At 41.6% G+C, this 18,834-nt stretch overlaps 1 protein-coding gene across 1 annotated transcript in view; it reads right to left on the bottom strand.

The window, feature by feature from the left end:
* prex1 (phosphatidylinositol-3,4,5-trisphosphate-dependent Rac exchange factor 1) overlaps window positions 1–18,834 on the bottom strand; it is an 81,883-nt gene that overhangs the window by 14,394 nt on the left and 48,655 nt on the right. Inside the window, exons 14-26 of the mRNA XM_037103949.1 lie at window positions 18,141–18,216; window positions 17,749–17,821; window positions 14,096–14,241; window positions 12,013–12,105; window positions 9,913–10,061; window positions 9,727–9,812; window positions 8,262–8,401; window positions 6,761–6,905; window positions 5,818–5,993; window positions 4,803–4,964; window positions 2,878–3,088; window positions 1,295–1,580; window positions 438–656 (exon numbers count right to left, since the gene is read on the bottom strand). Coding sequence (XP_036959844.1) covers window positions 438–656; window positions 1,295–1,580; window positions 2,878–3,088; window positions 4,803–4,964; window positions 5,818–5,993; window positions 6,761–6,905; window positions 8,262–8,401; window positions 9,727–9,812; window positions 9,913–10,061; window positions 12,013–12,105; window positions 14,096–14,241; window positions 17,749–17,821; window positions 18,141–18,216 — 1,962 coding nt within the window. The remainder of the gene's footprint in view (window positions 1–437; window positions 657–1,294; window positions 1,581–2,877; window positions 3,089–4,802; window positions 4,965–5,817; window positions 5,994–6,760; window positions 6,906–8,261; window positions 8,402–9,726; window positions 9,813–9,912; window positions 10,062–12,012; window positions 12,106–14,095; window positions 14,242–17,748; window positions 17,822–18,140; window positions 18,217–18,834) is intronic.

The following is an 18,834-nucleotide window of genomic DNA, read 5'->3' as shown; positions in this document are numbered from 1 at the left end:
CTCTCTCACACACACAGAAACATCAGAATGTATTCACAACAAGTAAATGACATAACCAGATCTGACCAAAGTCATTTTTAGCCCTCGATCTTGGCTACAATGCCAACATCTGGAATGAATTCAAGCCTCCAATAGGGGGAAATGAGCAGCATTATAGGTTTGTAGAGTAGAGTAGAAAAGTTTGAATGTTGCTCATGCTGCAGTTACGTGTTAGTTACTACACAGTTTCAAATCCAGATGTGAGAGGGTGTTCGATGTCTCCTTTCTTGTGTTTTATAAAGATGTGCCTATACTGGCTAAATATAGATATTTAACAAACATAACCAATAATTGTACTTTTTAAGAAGCAGCTTCTTGAGAAACAAAGAATGAGATATGATCAGAAATTACAAGCAACTTCAGAAATCTGTTTGGTTTATTTGTGATGCAGTCTTTACCTGTAGGAGTCCCTGTAGCTCATTGTGTCATGACCCGAGTCCTCCTGGTCCTCCTCGTTCACCTTGAAGCAGACTCTTTTAATGCCGCCTTGCTCCACCTTGTCCTGGTCACAGCCATCCTCACAGGGGGCCAGAGAAGGTGGTTGACTCTGATCATACACAGGAGGCTCCCCACCTTCTCCTTGGAGTTGTGTCGGTTCGGTGATAGATGACAAGAGGCTGAAGGAATAAATCAGTAGATAAAATTATATCATTCCAAAACTTGATTGGCATTTCTTTTTAGCATGTAGAACGATACATATCAAGTGATATATTTTTAGCTGAAAGCTTTAGAGGTATGAGGTGTATTGGAATTAAAATCTCACGAAAAAGTCAAGACAGTATTAGGCTTTTATCTATATTATAATACACTCTGTCCTCACAATTCATCTATTCATCCACATTGTCACACCCCTTCCTCAGCACAATATGTGTCTCTTTCTCTTGATGTTATCCTGGCCTCACTCCCTGTTCCTGCACTGGGCCTGGCCCATAAATATTTTGGGCCTGAAGAATGTTCCTTTTGTAAATCCTCAGCTTTAAACAAGGCAAAGGGCAGATGGACAAAGAGAGGCTGACGAACAGCCTCGGGAGGCTGCTGTGGGGATAACAGCTCAAAGCTTTTTATGCACAGAACTCTAAATGTCACTGTGAAGGCTACAAAAATAGTCACTCACATATAAACACCAGTGGAATGCCAATATTTGATAACAACACCAGCTGTTGGAGCTGAAAAATATTTCCTGAATGAATTTATTTAATGGATGACACCTGACATGGAGACAGAGATAAGAGATTTATATTTGATAGTCACTTACACATCTATCTGAGCAACATACTGCTTCATCTCCCTCACAGCAACGTCCAGGCGGCTATACAAGTGAATGTAGGCATCCTGGGTTTCTGTGTCTTCCTGTTTGAGGAGGAAGCTTAACCCGCCTTCCCCGTGACAACTTCGCCGACTGTCTGACAACCCGTCACCTCCATCGACGATCACTTCGCCGTTGTCATCTACCTCATCCCCATCGAGGCCAGTACAGTTCCAGGAAGGAGCTCCCATGCTGGTCACACAGTGCTGAGTGTGGGACATGGGGTTCAATTGTGCTACAAGAGAGGAAAAAGAGGAGAGGAGAGGAGAGGAGAGGAGAGGAGAGGAGAGGAGAGGAGAGGAGAGGAGAGGAGAGGAGAGGATAAACATGTTTGCAGCGGGTAAATGAAACATCTTCACTCTCTGACAATTATATCTACAACAGATGTTCAAAACCCTATGAAGTAACACTCTTGTCTGTTCTCCATTTAGACTTGATGGAAAAAACAACTTCTTAAAGGGCACTTATGCAACTGATATGCACACAGGGAGCAGGATGCAAAACTGTTTGCTTGGGTTGAATGCCAAACTAAGCTGCAATAACCTGAGACATCCAAAAACTGCAGACAGATTAAGTTCTTGGGATGAACATAGATTGTGTACTATTATAAGAGAGCGAACCAATGAACAGTGCTTAGGGAAGACATTTGGCATTGTCTCAGGTAATAAGCCTTTTAATTCAATTCGGTGCCTGATTGCAACACTAAAGACTAGTGCCTGTCACCAGATAAAACATTGTGTCTGTCGCTGCTGTCTGCTCAAGCCTGCAGGATGCAGGCTGAAAGACACCAGAGCTGAATATCTCGTCATTACAACTGCGAGGCAGATGTCTGACTTGCAGCTGGTGCCTGTGGAACAATGCAAGCAATGCTAACTGTCTGCTGTCTAGACAGCTGTATTGCATTTTCATCTTTGCTGAGAGAAGAAAAGGTTCAGCAGCCAAGCCTAAAGGCTAATTAATAGCAAGCTGTGTCATAGTCCAGTTATACAAACAGAAGAGAGAATTTGTTTTCTGAATACATGGATAAAAGATTTCTTGATGTTTTGGTCTCTTATCAATTGCCGACACTACATTTCCAGTCCCTCTCTCTTTCTCTCACCCTTGACCTTTGCAGCAGCAGTGCTGAATGACTGACACACATTCCTGACTGAAACACTGCGACTTAGGCACCATCTTTGCTGACATCATTCATTCCCTTCTCATGTCAATAACATGAGTATGGCTTGGGGCTAATGGAGTCTTAATAGCAAACCACTCATTTAATTTACGATGGGAATCCTTGTTGATACCTTATGGCTACTGTGTGAGGGCTCAGGGTGACATTCCCTTCTCTGTGCTGCTGGGATTTAAATGGTCACAGAGGGTAATTAGTCAAAACGATCCCTGAGCTGGTGTTGAGTGCGTTAAGCTTTATTATCATGAAGGGGATGGATCTCAGTGAAGCTTAGTTTAAGCAGTTGAGTGTGTAACAGAGATTGTACTGATGTTTAAATCTCATCAGATGGCAGTGTATGCGTGTGTGTTCCCTCTACCTTGGTCAGGATCAAGGCCGAACAGAGAGTTCTTGCGCCCAAAGCGGATGCTGAAAGTCCTGCCAGCAGAGGTAGTGCTCTTGGGGTAAGAGACCTGCATGCAGTTGACGTGGCAGTTGGTCGGAACGAAGTCCATGCAGCCCAGTGGGTGAGGGCGAATGCCAGCCTGCCTGAAGGAGGGCCATGCCTTATTCTTCAGCTCCAGGGCAAACTGGATGAAAAAGGGGGATATATTATGGGGAGTAGGAGGTGGCATGACTGACAGCTTTAATATTTACAGTATGTGTTTATAATAAACCCAAACACGGTCACCATAGCAGAAAATATGACCCAGGAATGCAAAGTAACGACAGACAAAATGAAGGTTCATGATGTAAAATAATTGTCAAGTTGATGAAGGTTCTCAGTCATCCAGGTCATGGTAATTCTAAGTGCTGTATCGTAGGCAACTCGACAACATAATTTCTTATGCTAAGGGAATAATTGAGAAACTCAGGAGGATCTTCAATAAACATCACATCCCAGTTCACTTCAAACCTACCAACATGGTGAGGCAGGAACTTGTCCACCCTATGGACAAAACACCCGGGCATAAACAGAATAATGTAGTTCATGCTGTTCAATGCAGCCAGGGCAGCATAGATTTCTACACCCGGGTGACAAATCATCCTCTAAAAACAAATGGCACAACACACAAGGGTCAACTCCTCAGGTCAAGTCTCTGTTGTCCACTTACATCTGAAGGAGAGAAATCATTCCTTTGAGGACAACAATGTAAAAAACCTGGGCCTGAAAGGACAGATTGTTTGAAAATGGAATAAAATAATTCATCTATGTCCAACAGATGACTATCTTTGAACAGAGGAGCAGGCCTTTGACATTATTTATCACCCACCTACAATGCAGCGCTGAGTTCCCTCCCCAGACACCTTAACAGCCATTCACACTTGGGCTCACCTAGCCCTAGCAACCAACATGAAGCCTGGCTGGATCAAAGACCCTTAAGGCCCCCACACACAGCCCAGACTCAAACCAACAGCCAACTGCCTTTATCCGACCACTCCACTGCCTCTCGTCTGACCCGTTTGGCAGAAAAGCTGCACTGAAACATACCGCCTCGGCGGCTACCAATTACCCAGTAGCGTGTCCTTAACATCGGGTGGTGCTAGTCTCATGTCAATAATCCAAAACATGAAAATGGGAAATGATGGAACGGGGTGTATAGCGCACACCATAGAGCTCAACTGTGTACACAGAATTCCACCCCTCCCACAAACCTGAGCTGATTTGCTAGCACACCACAAATCAGAATGGTCATACAGCTAGCACACAACCAATCAGAGTATCCAATGGCTCAGACGGCCAACAGCAAATGTTCTCAGACTTCACAAGTTGAATCGGAGCAGATGCTGTTCACACAGTTCCAAAAGATTCCAACGCAGCTGAACACACCAAACAGATTTGTTCCCGAACTCATCGGAGTCTCCCCGAATGCTTCAGATGGCCAACGGTTGGCACAGAGTTTAAAACTCCCATCCAGTTAGTTAGATTTGAAAAAGCCTCTTGGATGAGAGGTGAAAACATCTTCAAGAGGCTGAAACACATCCAGTTGCCTATGATACAGCACTTAGAGTAATCGTCAAGTACTTTACAGACTTCCCATTGGTTAAAAAGAGGACTTGCTGTTTTGAGTAACAGAAAAAAATGTAAGGACAAGGTTAAGAACAAGAGATTATGTCTATTATCATCAAATTTGTTTTTAGTATTTCTGTATGATTAATAGACACGCATCAACACAAGAAAGGCGGCTACTCTTCAAACCTTTAATATGTGTTTATAAGTTAATTTCAGAAATTAGGAGACCTTCTTTTATGTAACGAGTCACATGGATGCATTGAACAGAGTGCAGAAGAGTGTCTTATTACCTGCTGATAGCTGCTGATACGCCGTCGGATGCTCTCCAGCTTGGTGTCACAGATTTGTCTGAACTCGAACTGAGGCATGGTAACCACTCGGTCGCTCTGGGAGATGAGCTGGCTGCAGTTCCGAACAAAGAGGCTGTCATCACCAGAAAATGCCTCCAGGATCTGTAGGGACAAGAAACATTGCTAAGGACTGATCTCTCCTACAATAAAGATTAGAAACATGATTACAATCTGAGTAAAACTAGTGTTTCTAGTAGCAGCAATGGTTTCTTTTTTCATCTAGTTAAACAGTAAGATTTCCAACTCCAACAACTGAAACCACCAGTGAAGCAAAAAATCCCCTGGCTGCTTTCAGATCCTGTCATAATAGTACAAGTTAAATAAATATTAGTGACCCACAAACTGGTGAACAGCCAAGTTGGGATCTTCTATGATTTACGTACATTATACAACTATGAAATTAATGAAAGTATGACTTGTGGTGTTTTTCTCCTCATTATCTTACTCATCAGCTTAAAGCAGCAACAAGAAGCTTTAATTTTGTGTTTGATTCTGGCAGCCCCTGTGGACAGAATCAGTATGGGCAACACCACTTCCTATGCTAATTATCTTGATCCGGCTAGAAGGCAAGATGGAACATACTTTTAACACTAATTTTCTTTACTTAAGAGCAAAACATATGTATTACGTAATATTTGTATTTGTGTATATGCAAAAATAACAACTGTAATACGATGATTGTGAGATAAAACTTTGTTTTAATTTCATCACTGTTCATATAGCTTAGTTATGTTAACCAAGGTTGCGCAGTGATTGCTGGTTATTCTGTTGATCTAAAGCTAAAGTTATCAACATTTCCTAGCATTGTTATGTCTTCAAGACAATAAACCAAAAGAAAGATATATCTTGGTAACGTAGCCAACATAAAGCATTATATGTTGTAAGCCAGTACCACACTACAAAGCAGCTTCGGTCCTCAGGCTGTGAGACTTAATTTTTCAGAAATCCGGCCCACCTTAGCCGTGAGGCTGAAGCAGCCTTTGGGCTCCACCATCTTCTCCAGGACGTGGCTCTTAATGCCGGCAGTGCTGACGTATTCGTAGACGACACCATGCTCCAGATGGACGTTATCGACTGTCATACTGACCAGAGGCAGCTCATCGGAGAGGGAGAGTCTGCTCAGCCGGTGGTCTGTGGAGCACATTTTTCATCAATCATGTGCACTTTTCATGCAAGTAGCAGTAATTGTGTTCATTTGATATATGCCTCTAAAATAGTGCAAGTTTAGTGTTGTGAAAAAAGATAAAACACAGAAATAGATTACCCTAAGATGTTATTGACCAATCCAAAATCCAAAAAAGAAAAAAAAACCCTAAAGTAATATTAAAGATCTATTCAATAATGACACATGTAAAGGTACATAGTCTTTGGACTTTAAGTACTGCATGTGTATAGCATGTAGAAGAGTTATTTTCAAACAGAGACATTTCTATATCCAAAGCAAATGACCTGTTGTTGAGGCCACTTTTACTGACATAATGATTATGACCCGATTCAGAGTTGATCTGAAAATTGCATTCTAGGTGGATACAATATTCTGATGTAATGTCTTTGGTGGTGACAGATTAAAAACAACAAAAACATCAAGCCGATAATCAATATACACAGACACACAAAGCTGCTACAGTTCCTATCAAAAGGGCACACCCTAGTAACACTAATAGCCTTTGCTGACCAATGGACCACACACAAATTAATGTTCACAGCTATTGACATTTGCTTACAGGTACAAAACATACACATTTAAGAGTGCTTTCTTGAATGATTCCACAGTAACTTCTTAAAAACTCCTCAATCAGAATTTCAAAATGTATGTTTGTATCATCTAAAAAAATAATATTCAGGAATTTTTTTTTTAAAAAAAGGGCTATTTAGGAAGATGTAGCATTATGTCTCACCTGTTCCATTGGTGCCGTTCTCCTCCTCGTGGTCAGAGCCATTCTCCACTGGATAAGGTCTGAAAGGGCTCTCGTCCTTCTCACCTGCACCTCGGTCTCTTTCTAGTTCTTCCACATCCTCAAATGCACGATACACCCATTGACACTAGGACAAAAAAGATCAGATAGAGATGAATGGTCAGAGTATATCAATTAACACAGCCTCTGTACATGGGGCGTGAGCTCTACCAACTGAGCAACTGTGGCACCCTGAATGTCCAAATTATTTTAATCCAGTTAAAAAAGGGAATATCATTAATAAATAAAAAATATTTTAAAAATGTGTTTTAAACAAAGCAGAAAATGTGTGCACACCTAGGAGAAACAGACTTTAAAAGCAAGAAGCTGATGTATTTCTACATGCCCTGTGAACACTTTTCACCTGACGAGGCAACCAGTGCTGACTGCACCATCCCAAACTCGACCGAGCACTCAGCCACCTCAACAACATCCTGGAAATCTATCATGTTGTTAAATGAACAAGCAAACATTTGCAGGAACCAGTCCAAAATAAGACTGCTCAGCTGAGCCTGTTCAGGAGCAGCTGAATAGAACAAAACAAAACAAAACAAAACAAAACAATGTGCTTATACAGTCAGGAAGACATCTTACCCTGACTGTAGCCCTGTAAAATACAGCCTGGAGCCAAACATATTTAAACAACCTGACAAGCGGTTTGCAGTTTGAACAGTGGTAGCATGGAGGGTAAATACTAGTATCCAGTTATGACTCTGTTTGAAAAATAAAACATTGTTACTCTAAAAAATATTCAAACATCCTTGCCGACATGAGTGGATGAAAATTCAGTGGAGAGAGGCAAGCTGTTATTTGTAGCTTTGGGCTACATTTGCACTCCAGGCAGGATCTCGGGCTGAGAAATGTTCAACTCTCACTACATTTGGCCTGCAGTGACAAAGTGACAGCCAGCGATTTATGTCTTGAGATCAGAAGGCCACCCACTGCTGAAGCCTAGAATGCAGATGAAGTGAAAAAACATGTTGTAGGATACCACTTTAGTATCACACAGAGATGAAAAGGTCAGTGAAGTCCTTTAAGATTTAACATGTTTTTCACTTAGTTTCTGTGGCTAATTCAGCTGTACATGATGTTACTGCTGTTGTATGTACTGTCTCAGAGCAGGAATGTCTGGGTCACCGAGGTTCTCTGGTCTGTAGGAATGTGAATTTAGTGAGCTGTCTGATACTAACTGATACTAATCGTGCTTACTTGTGGTATTATTTAAAATGTAGTTTAAATAAAGTACACAGGGAGTGCTCTGGTACAGTGAGAGCCACATCTACACACACACACAAATGGACTTAAAAACACACTGTGCACCATGTACAGAGTGAGATGATGAATCCCAGATTGTATTTAACTTTAAGTAAATGCTCTGCCCCGTTACAAAACCTGCTGCGATGAAGAAAAGATTATATGTGAGTGTTTTCATGTGTCCCCTCACCGACTGGGGAGGCTCCTGGTGAGTGTGCTGCGCAGTGAAGTGCTCCAGGACCTCTTGGTAGTCACTGTGGTTGACGTTATTGCCGTTGACCTTCAGGATGACCTGGCCAGGCTGAAGACCCGCCCCTGCCGCCTCCCAGCCTACAGTATGTCAACACGGGATCAGCGGTCAAAGGTCACAGTGTGGTATAATTACAGGGGAACTGTATACAACACATTGGCCTATTATGACATAAAAAAACATTGAAAAGTGCTGCACAGGTATCTCACATATTACAGAAACAGCCCCAAAATACCTCAATCAAAGTACATGAGTTCACTTTCTCTGGGTGTCTCTTAATAATATCATCTGTACAGAATGTCACCCCTTTTGTTCCTCCAGGAAAATAGAAAATTACTCAGTTCGTGCTGTAACACGCTGTACCCAGCTCCTAATGGCTTTACAGCCTGGCAGTCCAATCAACACCTCCATCATCATCCTCTCCGACCTAAAAATACCAGCGCTGGCATCATTTCCCCCCAAGGTGCCAGCTATTACCTAACCCTGGGGCTACTTGACCCATGCATGGATATCACACACGGGAACTGATTTAGGAGCAGAAAAAACAACTCAGATGGAAAAAAATGCTCCTCAAGACACTGGGGAAAAAAAAAGAAGGCGTAAAGAGACAGGAGGGAAAGAAGAGAAAGAGGGACAACTGAGCGGGAGAGAAAGCAGAGAGGTCCCCCTGCCATAATAAAGAAAGTAAAACCAGGAGATCACATTCCTTCCATGCACCAATTGGTGGCTTCTCTCCTTGCTGTTTTTGTGCATGTCCTCTCCCCCTCCTGTCTGGTTTACACATTGGGATTCATCCCTCATTCAATTTGTCATAAATCTCTCATTTTTCTATTTCGAGTCTGTCAAAACATCTGCTGAGGAGGTTGTGAGGAAAGAGCAGGGGGTAGAAGAAAAGAGTTGGTGTCTTTTCAGTAACCTTTTGCACTTTCATCTCTGAACACAGAGCATTGTGTGTGTGCACACGCATGTGTGTGTGTTTTAAAAGCAGAGTTCGGCCTATTAGGGGTTTGAACCTTGACCACAGGCTGTCTGGCTGACAGGTGGCCATAAAAACCTAATAGAGCCTCACTAAAAGCAGAAAGTAACAGGTGGTTAGAGGCTAGAGTTACCTCATCTTTCCCCTGAATTCAGCCAGAATTATTTGTCTTTCCAAAGCAGTTAGTAGGACTGATGTGCAACAATTTCTTACAAATCTGTTCCCAGAACTCCGGTGTTGGGGTCATAATCAAAACATGTCACTTGTAGCTGAATCTAAGATATATGGATTGAATTACGTCTCCCTGGGAGTTGTGAACTGTTAAACCACTCAACAGACTACTTTTACACATCCAAACTATTGGTGTCCTTTTACCTTTAAAAACAGTATTTTACACTATATCCTTACTTTCTTGTGACTGTCACTTACCTTTCCTGACTGCATGGACATGAGGAGGGGCCGAGCCACAGAGTCTGAAGGAGAGGCTGTGTGGGTTGTCGGGGATCTTCACGATCCTGGATGAGAAAAGACCAGTCAGACCAGTGCATCATATGCGTGTGTGTTTGTGTGTTTGTGTATACCAGTTCCTTTGGGTGTTTGTGTGTGTTCCCTCACTCCTTGGCCTTGGTGGTGACCAGCAGCCGCAGAGAGCGTCGTATGCAGAAGGACTGGCTGATCATGGTTTCCACTTCGGAAAAGGATCTGAGGAACAGCAGGTCCTCGTTGATGGTATGGATCTTCCTGCCCACTTGCAGGCCAGCCATCTGGACAGAGAGACAGACAGACATGAGACAAAATGTTGTTTAGGTTGGTTCAGCTTTCAGGTAGTTTTAGGTATGGCCCCTAGTGAGACCTCAACTGTTTGCTGTATTTCTCTCAGAAAAAGCACGATTCATGTTTTTACCACACCACACAAGAGTGTGTGTTACCCAGAATCAAATGCCTGTTCAGTATATGTGCCTCCAAGGAGCGTGACGGAAAACAAACCAAAACATAACAGAAAAAAATCACTGCTAAGTGTTTTCACAGCCTGTTCTGTCTTGTCATGTATTTTCCAGCATATAAACAGGCTTTAACCAGGAGGAGAGCATATCAAAATAGGCTGCTAGATAAGATTAAGATGTGTGATATTTACACCTGCCTGCTGGATTTGCACATATTTCCTGATTGAAGGGTTACTTTCAAATTCCAGAGATTAACTTTATTTACATTCTTCTCTTAATGTGGTCACTTGTTTCTGCCTGCAAGTAGCAATGTCAGATCTTGACTCTTTCCTTTAACTGGATACAATTTGATCAGTCACAGTGCATTTAAATGCATGGAAATACAGTAAAAATGTCACACATACATAAATCCTCACAAAGTATCAAAAATCCTCGGCTTTGCGCAGTCAGGTTTCTGCTTCTAAAATCCCTTTTCATATGAAAGACACACCGCACCAGCAGCCTGCTACACGTCAGTAAATGCAGTCATCTTGCTCATCTTCAGTCACGTTGTGAGAATAATGCAGCCTCTGTGTGTTCGCTGTGTGAGTCTAGTGTCCTGGGCACAGATCCGGTGAGGTGGCCTCGGCTCAACCGGGCCCCAAGTCTGGATAACGGCCCAGGATGGATGCAGGAATGACTAGGAGGAGCCATGGCCATCTGAATGTGGAAGGGTGTGTGTGTGTGTGTGTGTGTGTGTGTGTGTGATTATACAGCATGGGTGCATGTCTACACGTGACTTTCTATAATAGTATCATATAGTCAAAGAGCCCTGTGTGTGAGTGTGCGTCTCCCAGCCCTTTCAGAGCCCCATGGGAATCAGCTGAGCTTCATTCACTATGCTGGCACATGGGCTGTGTCACAACTAGCAATCCTGTTATTGTGGGGCATGGTGGAAGTGGGGTGTGGGGGACGAGAGCCAGCAGAAGAGTGAGGTCTTAGCAGGCACAGGAGAAAAAGAAAGATTATCCAGATAGTGACTGAGAAGAAAGGCAATATGGGAAACAAGGCTTTGAGCAAAATAACAGAAAACTTGAACCAGAAGGACACGTGAGAAATTAGGGTAAATGAAATGGTGGGGAGAAAAATAGAATAAACCATATTTCTGAAGAAAGGGTTTTCCATCACTGGACCAATGGGGAAAATAATATTCTGCAAATGTAGGTATCATCCTGTGTTTTTTTTATCTGTACATAGGGGGTTTGGTTGTTTGTTACCTGTCCTATCAAAGTGTGATTACTTAAAACAAAAGCGAAACCACAGAAAAACAAGGAGAATGGTATTGCATTAGCCAAAGCATTAAAGTGTGAAGGTGGTGATATTATTTGCATCAGGTTGAAAAACGTTTTCTTTTTTTTTTTTGTTACAGCAGTAGCCACAGATGTGACAATTCCATTGTTATTTTTAAAGGCTGCTCCTGAACATAAGAGAAATTCTGAAACATTCAATAATCATGCATGTTTTAAATGTTTTGTCACAACCCTATCAGCACTTTAAATAGCACTGGGCGAGTAAAGTGGTGTTTGACAATTAAGCATGCATAATGGCTCTCCAGCCAATCAGAGCGAAGTATAGCAAAGGGAGCAGAGGTAGACTGACAGCAGACGTCAAAACAGTAGACAGCCATTACCTACTGGAACAAATGCCCTGAGGCAGGAAGGAGATACACTGTGTGCATTAGCGTGTCTGTGTGTGTGTTTGTGTGTGTGTGTGTGTGTGTGTTGACCATTACCTCAGCATGTGAGCCCCTGGTGACAGATTTCACCACAATGGCCTTGTTTTTCTCCTCGATCTCAAAGCCATAGTCTTCCTCCTCGGGGTGAATCTAGCAGAGAAAAACACCTAATTATTCCCATATTTACACTGGTCACTGAGTGTTAGAATTAAATGTCTTTAGCTAGTGGAACAATAATTGCCATGACATACATGTTCAGATTCATTTTTTTTTTGCCAAAGTGTGCACCCTATAAATATATTGTAATGTATACATCTCTTACATGCTCTTGCTGTAAAAGACAATTTGCTTTTGCAAAAGCAATTTTGCGTGGTTGTATTTATACAAACTATCCATATATTTTAACAATTTAAATAACGCAAGTTTGCAATTTGTGGATTTAATTGCATATCAGATGCCTTTCCTCTTTGTTTCTTGAATTCGGTTCCCCAGCGGGACGAGGCTTAGTTAAACGCTGTCATCACCAAACACATTAACCGGCTTCCATTAGGTAAGCTGTTGGGGCCATCTTTTCCTGCTGCACAGCCCTGATAAGATGGGGATCTCTGTTGTTACATCAAAGTAGATGGCTGTGGTAAATAAAGAGTTCCTGCACTTTGCTTCAATAATAGCCATGAGGGAGGATTAGTTTTGCTAATCAAGGAAAAAAGCATTTTCTACTTCATATGGAGGGACAGATAGTCTGCCTTCCCACCCTGATATGAAAAGGGATGCTACTGATGCTTCTAGGTTCTCACAAAGATAGTTGACTTGACAAAAACAGTTCACTGTCCATTTCAGCCTCTGGAAACTGCTGTCTGATAGACCCAGTACAGTGTAGACTGACCATGAAGACTATTTTATGTGCCAAAATAAAGAGAAACCACATTCTATTCACTATGAAAAGGCTTTATGTTATGTGACCTATTGCATGAATTATAATGACAAAAGGACATTCGGGCTATTTTGCTGCTTTGCAGTTTGTTTGTTATTTGCAGCAGCTGCTTTAACCTATTTACAGAACACAAGGTAGACCACAATTAAACATCTCACTCTTTCTCACTCCTGATGCTTATCTCTCTTGGGGGTTTCTTCTCTTCACTCTATTCTCTCATCACCTGATCCACATGATGAAGATTGTTAAATGTCAATGTATCACCAAAGACGACGGAATTTAAATATGCATGTGGTAAAAGTAAACATCAATGATGATGATTTGAATTTTACTAAGCTTCTGTGTTATTAGATTAAGCCTGTTAGAAAAATAAATATCAGGGTCCATCACTGGAATGACATGAAAGGTCAAAAGTGGTGAGTCATTTTTAACAGGTAATGTGTAAAATATCCAAACTGGGCTCACCACTGAGCTCAGTTTCATGCCTGTGCACTAAAATGTAATGTTTCCATCTTTCAAATAACTGCACAGTATATCTGACTGCAAAAATCGGCTCCAGTCACCCCTCACATTTCAGTCTCTTATCTCAACAGGAACACAAAAGGGACTTTATCCAAGGCAGAACAGTTGATTATATTTCCACAAGACAACAGTCATTAAGATTCATACTGATCAGTGCGAATTCAAAGGTGTTTACTATCATCAAAGCAGCCTCAGGTCCCATGAGGACGAGAAGCGTTGTGTCTGTGTGTATAGTGATGTTAATTACATCTAGTTGAGGAGATCAGGAACTTACCGGAGTTAAGATGATAGGAGAAGCAAGTATATCACTTCAATTGGCTATACAGTACAGTCATGTTACATAATATTGCGCGCGCGCGCGCACACACACACCCACACACACACACACACCCACACACACACACACACACACACACACACACACACACACACACACACACATCGATCCATTGAATCCATCCACATTGATCCATTGTTTCACCCTGAACGGTGATTTTGATTTATTTTGTTATTGTTGCTGTTGTTGTTGCTGCTGCTGGTAGTATCGCAATGTGCTAAATTTTTTTTTTTTTGTCCTCCAGATTTAACAGAAACCACAAATTTAGTTGGACACTGTTACAGTAAGTATCTGCGTGACCATGCGTGAACATAGAAATACATGCATTTATATGTGTTCCAGCTCACCACCAGGGACTTGACCAAGATGTTTTCGATGAGTTTGAAGTCATTGCGCTGGAGCTGCTTGCTCTTAGTGCTGGTTCCCTCCATTTCTTCATCCGCATAGAAACGAAAGAACTGGGATTCATCTTTGAACTCACTCTTCTCCAAGACTTAAGGGGAAAAACACAGAGCATGTAATCAGAAAGCTGATGGAAGAAAGTAATAACATGACAAATAGCAATGGGTCCAATCCCGGATGTTTCAGATAGAAGTTGTACTAAAAAACAATTATGCTGTGCTAATGAAGGGCCAAAAAAGCAAATGCTAAAACAATTTTAGCATTAGTTTTGACACTAAGTTGTTGCTTGACTATTAACTACCCACAGTGTGTTTGTGCTTACACAGCCTTAATTGAAGGTCTTGTTGGAAAATTGGACCTTGTAAGTGATAAGTGTGTTACATGATGGCAGGAGCCCTGTTTTGCCAGTCATTTGCAACTTCAGAGTCCCGGGCAATCTGTGGTTCTCTCCATACAAACGAGCGATTAATTAGTTCATCAGCTAATGATGCTAGCAGGAACACCTGGAGCCAATCCACATCTGGGTCGTAGCCAGCTCAGGCCAGCGCTAGAAAAGATTCTCTAGAGGACACGAGAAAACCGTCTGCTGTGTGTGTCTGAGTATGTTTGGAAAGCCCACTGTTGGAATGAGCCGCACTCTTAACACATGGGGCACTTCAAAGAGGCGAGGAGCACATTATAGATGCTTCTCCAGTCACAGCAAAACACACCACATTAGAACTACTGTAGGTTTATGAATGTGTCTCTGAGAAGGAGCCAAGCCACTGAAATAAGTCCCTCAGTTACAGTACATGAGTATTTATTATGCTAAAGAGCCGTTTAGGGCAGAAACTAACGATCAGTTGTTCAATTCTTATCTCAATTAACCAATCTCTTGTTTGGTCAATAAACTGTCAGAAAATGACAATTCACATATGAAGCTGGAATCAGAGAATCTTAAAAAGATACCAAATCAATTCAATAGCTGATGACAAATCGATTAACTGATCCAGCTTTACCCCTGTGTAAACCCTGGCACTGAATCAAAGGAAGTTCTGCGCTCTTTCACGATAATGTTCTGCTCATGATGGTTGTCCGTTTCCATCTGCATGAAGTCAAAGCCCTATCATTAAACACCACTACAACAGGTGCAAATACAAAAGTATGCCTAAAATAAAAGCATATTAACTGTACTGAATGCAGTTTAACAGCTGGCACAGACATCAGCTCCCTTTCAGCCTTTTGATGTTCATGTTTGGAGTGAAGCTATGATATGGGTCGAAGATTTTACTGTGCTCGAGGGAATTAAGAAAAGATCCCTCTTGTTTGTGACACACAGGAGTTGGTGACATTTGGCCCAAATCTTAAACACATTTCACAGATATGAGACACCCATCTGGGACCTAATGTTAGGTGTAAAAATCTGCAAGGCCACTGTAAAATGGGCCTTGGACAGGCAACACTAACAGCCAAAGGCACCCAGCTGTTCAGAGATTTGGAGAGCATCTGGCACCCTCAGGTGAACAAAAGCCTTCACAAACTGATTACACACACTCTTACATGCGCCAAACCCACCCGTGCTGGCCTAATGCCAAATCAAACCCTGAACGTGAGTTATTTCCTGTGAGTCACATAAGCTGTGGTTGTATAACAGCACCTATTCAACTAGAAGGAGTGCTCCTCCGGAAACTGTTGTTCCTGAATGACACATCCATAGTTGCGCACAAATGCGGCAAAATCGTCATTTAAATGCTGAGGTCAGCTGACATCATCCAAAGGTCAAGAAATCAGCATTAAGACTAATTCTCTTGGACATTTATTTACAATACCCGGGGTGCAATTGAAATTAGTGTTACTACTTTCCTTATCCGTAAACTTAACATAAAAGTCTCCTATCTACTAAATGCAAAAACAGTCATCTATTTAAAAGAGACACGTGTCTGACAACATGAGCTCCACAGCAACTTTAACCAGGGATTTAAAAAAATGTAATGACCATGGACGCTTGGCCATGACAAAATGGATCCCATCAGATATCTTTTACCCCAGGGAGGATTTTAGTTTTCCCTGGTTTAGTATTGATTTACATTGCTGTTAATGTAATAGATAAGAAAAATGTGATGGAAAGAAAGTCTGTGGTTAAAAGGATCATTATCTACACCTATATTTAATGTTTCAATTACATGAAAGTGACTTTTTGGCCTAGGAATAATAAAACCAGCCTTATGACACAACTAATGGAGGACATGCACTGCTGTATATCTGGTGATATGCCTGAAGGGTAACATGCGAAAGGTGTTTATAACAGACTTGTCGATGAATGATAAGAGCACGTAAGGACGGATAAAAGGCATTTAACTATGTATGATCTTCCCACCAGAGAGGAGACTCATAATTACATTTAGACAAACACAAAGAGTCAATGAAGACAAGGACAGGAAAGAGACAGAAAGAGGAACCAGGTGAAAAACAGCAGATGTGCTGACTAAGGACTAAAGAGAGTGACTTGAGGAGAGGTGAGGAGTGCAGACAGGCTGAGAGGAGAGAGGTCATGACCCTAAAGAAGGGCAGGGAAGAGAGAGAGGTATAAGAGAACAGGTGACACCTTCCAACAGATGGTAGAGGGACGCTGGTGTATGTATGAGTGGCGCTGTGGCAAGGGAAAAGTGAAGGTAAAGCCATCATAAGAGTACCTTGAAGTGGGTGTGTGTGTTTAAAGTAGAGTGAACTACAAACACTTGATGGAGTATTTACAAATGGGATTTGTATGCTTGTAATAATGTGGACATAAAATCTTTGACATTGTATACATTCAGATTTATGATGTGTACTTAGTACTGCAAGGCCTGTTAATGAGAAGCATGTGAAATAGTGCTAGTGTAACCTATTCTAATGCAACTCACTACAAGGACAACTGTCCAGTATCCCTCTGAAACAGCCATAAATTAGCTGTCAACGAGTTCAGAGGAACAATAACTATCTTTCTTTTAGACATCAGTCTTCGTGCTTAATTCACTGTTTGAATCAGCAAGTGCTGTCATCATGTCACTTCTTCCATTACTAAATACTTATTTTAAGTGGTTGTCACTTTAAACATAATACACTTGGCCAGTGAAAATGACCAATTCAATTTTATGGTCATGGTTCAGTGGACTGACCCAGACAGCCATGTAGCTACGCCAAACAGCTCTGGTTAGGGTACACTGCTAATGCTGTTTACATTCAACACACTGGGCTCGAACCAAAGCCGCTCCACTACAATGTGGTCAGTGAGGTTACAGACTTGGCTGGACTGGGTATGCAAATTTACGATGGTCCTTTTTCAACTATGACGGCATGACAGAGCTAATATTACATTTTTGTGGGCTGAAAGAAGGACTGACTGGGAGACAAAAAAGGGGCAAAATACAAAATCAGGTAATCCAACAGAAAAAAAGGAATTACCATGGAAGATTAAGAGAATGATCAGGTAACACAACAACAGCGTGAAATTAAATTCAAACCAGAGCTGTTGCAAAGAATTTATCTAAATAACTGAAACTGAAGTTGTAAAAATCCCAGTCAGTTTGTGAGGTTTACCCATCCTTTATGTGTGTGTGTCACAGAGAATTAAACTGACCATGGTGCATGAAGCCATTGTTGCAGAGCCCCACACCCAGCATCACGGCATCCTCTCGGGTCGAGCAGTCTCCCTGGGAAACCAAATCAATGACGCACACGGTTGGTCAGTCACAATGCCTGTTTACACCTTTTCAAACACAGCAGACTGCAGCACCACTGGCCTGAGGTAACAGTATGTTTGTCAGAGTGGTGATGATTAATTGTGAGCCAGGACATGTTATAATAATATCTGTGTGTAATAAAGATAATGAGGGACTGTCCTTGGCTGCACTTTTCAAGGTCACTAAACGGTGAAAAATGCAAAACAATGGTAAAAAAAAACAAAAAAAACAAAACACAACCCCCTGGTGCTTTTATAGTGCTTTGATTAAATGAAATAGACATTTTTACCTGTAAGAGCAGCCAGTCAACCAGTTTATTGGCAGGCACCACAGATTTAAAGGTTTTCAGATGGTGATCTCTATCCCTACAGGAGTGAAAGAAAAAGTCAGTTCAAAATGTATTTTTACAGTACAAAGCATGTGAAATGAAAAAAAAAGCCTACTGTCTGACAGTAGGTTATGTTTGATAGGTAACAAAGACAATGCAAAACATTGTCTGTTATCTTTATGCAGTGCTTCATTTTTTGAGTAACAGATGAAAAGATTATCTCATCTTAGTCAGAGAAAGTGAACGTGCACATTATTTCTTTTATTTCCATGACAACACCCCTATGATTAGAAGTACATGCAGATACAGTACTACATGTGCTGCAGAGCAACAGACTACTACAGTTTTCTAAATCTTGTCAGAACAACTCACCTTCATTGTACTTTCATTATCTGATTTCCTGAGCTTTTTTGAGATACCATTAAGAACCGACAGCTCAACACTTCATATATGTAACAGGAAACGCAGAGGGTGTGGTTGATTGTGTGACTTGAACGAAAGCGAAGTGCAATACCCGTGTAGTGCACAGGTGGACAAATAGCTCACTGATTGCAGATATTGCTTTAAAACAAAAAGTTTGAGCTGCTCCCTGACAGATTTTCTGAATCATCCTCTACAGTGTAAGACATCTGTGGCATTTCCAAGATTGGTTTTA

This window comes from Acanthopagrus latus, chromosome 7 (assembly GCF_904848185.1).
Source record: "Acanthopagrus latus isolate v.2019 chromosome 7, fAcaLat1.1, whole genome shotgun sequence".
Classification (NCBI taxonomy): domain Eukaryota; kingdom Metazoa; phylum Chordata; class Actinopteri; order Spariformes; family Sparidae; genus Acanthopagrus; species Acanthopagrus latus.
The sequence above is the reverse complement of the archived record's forward strand: the minus strand, read 5'-3'. Positions and strand labels throughout refer to the sequence as shown.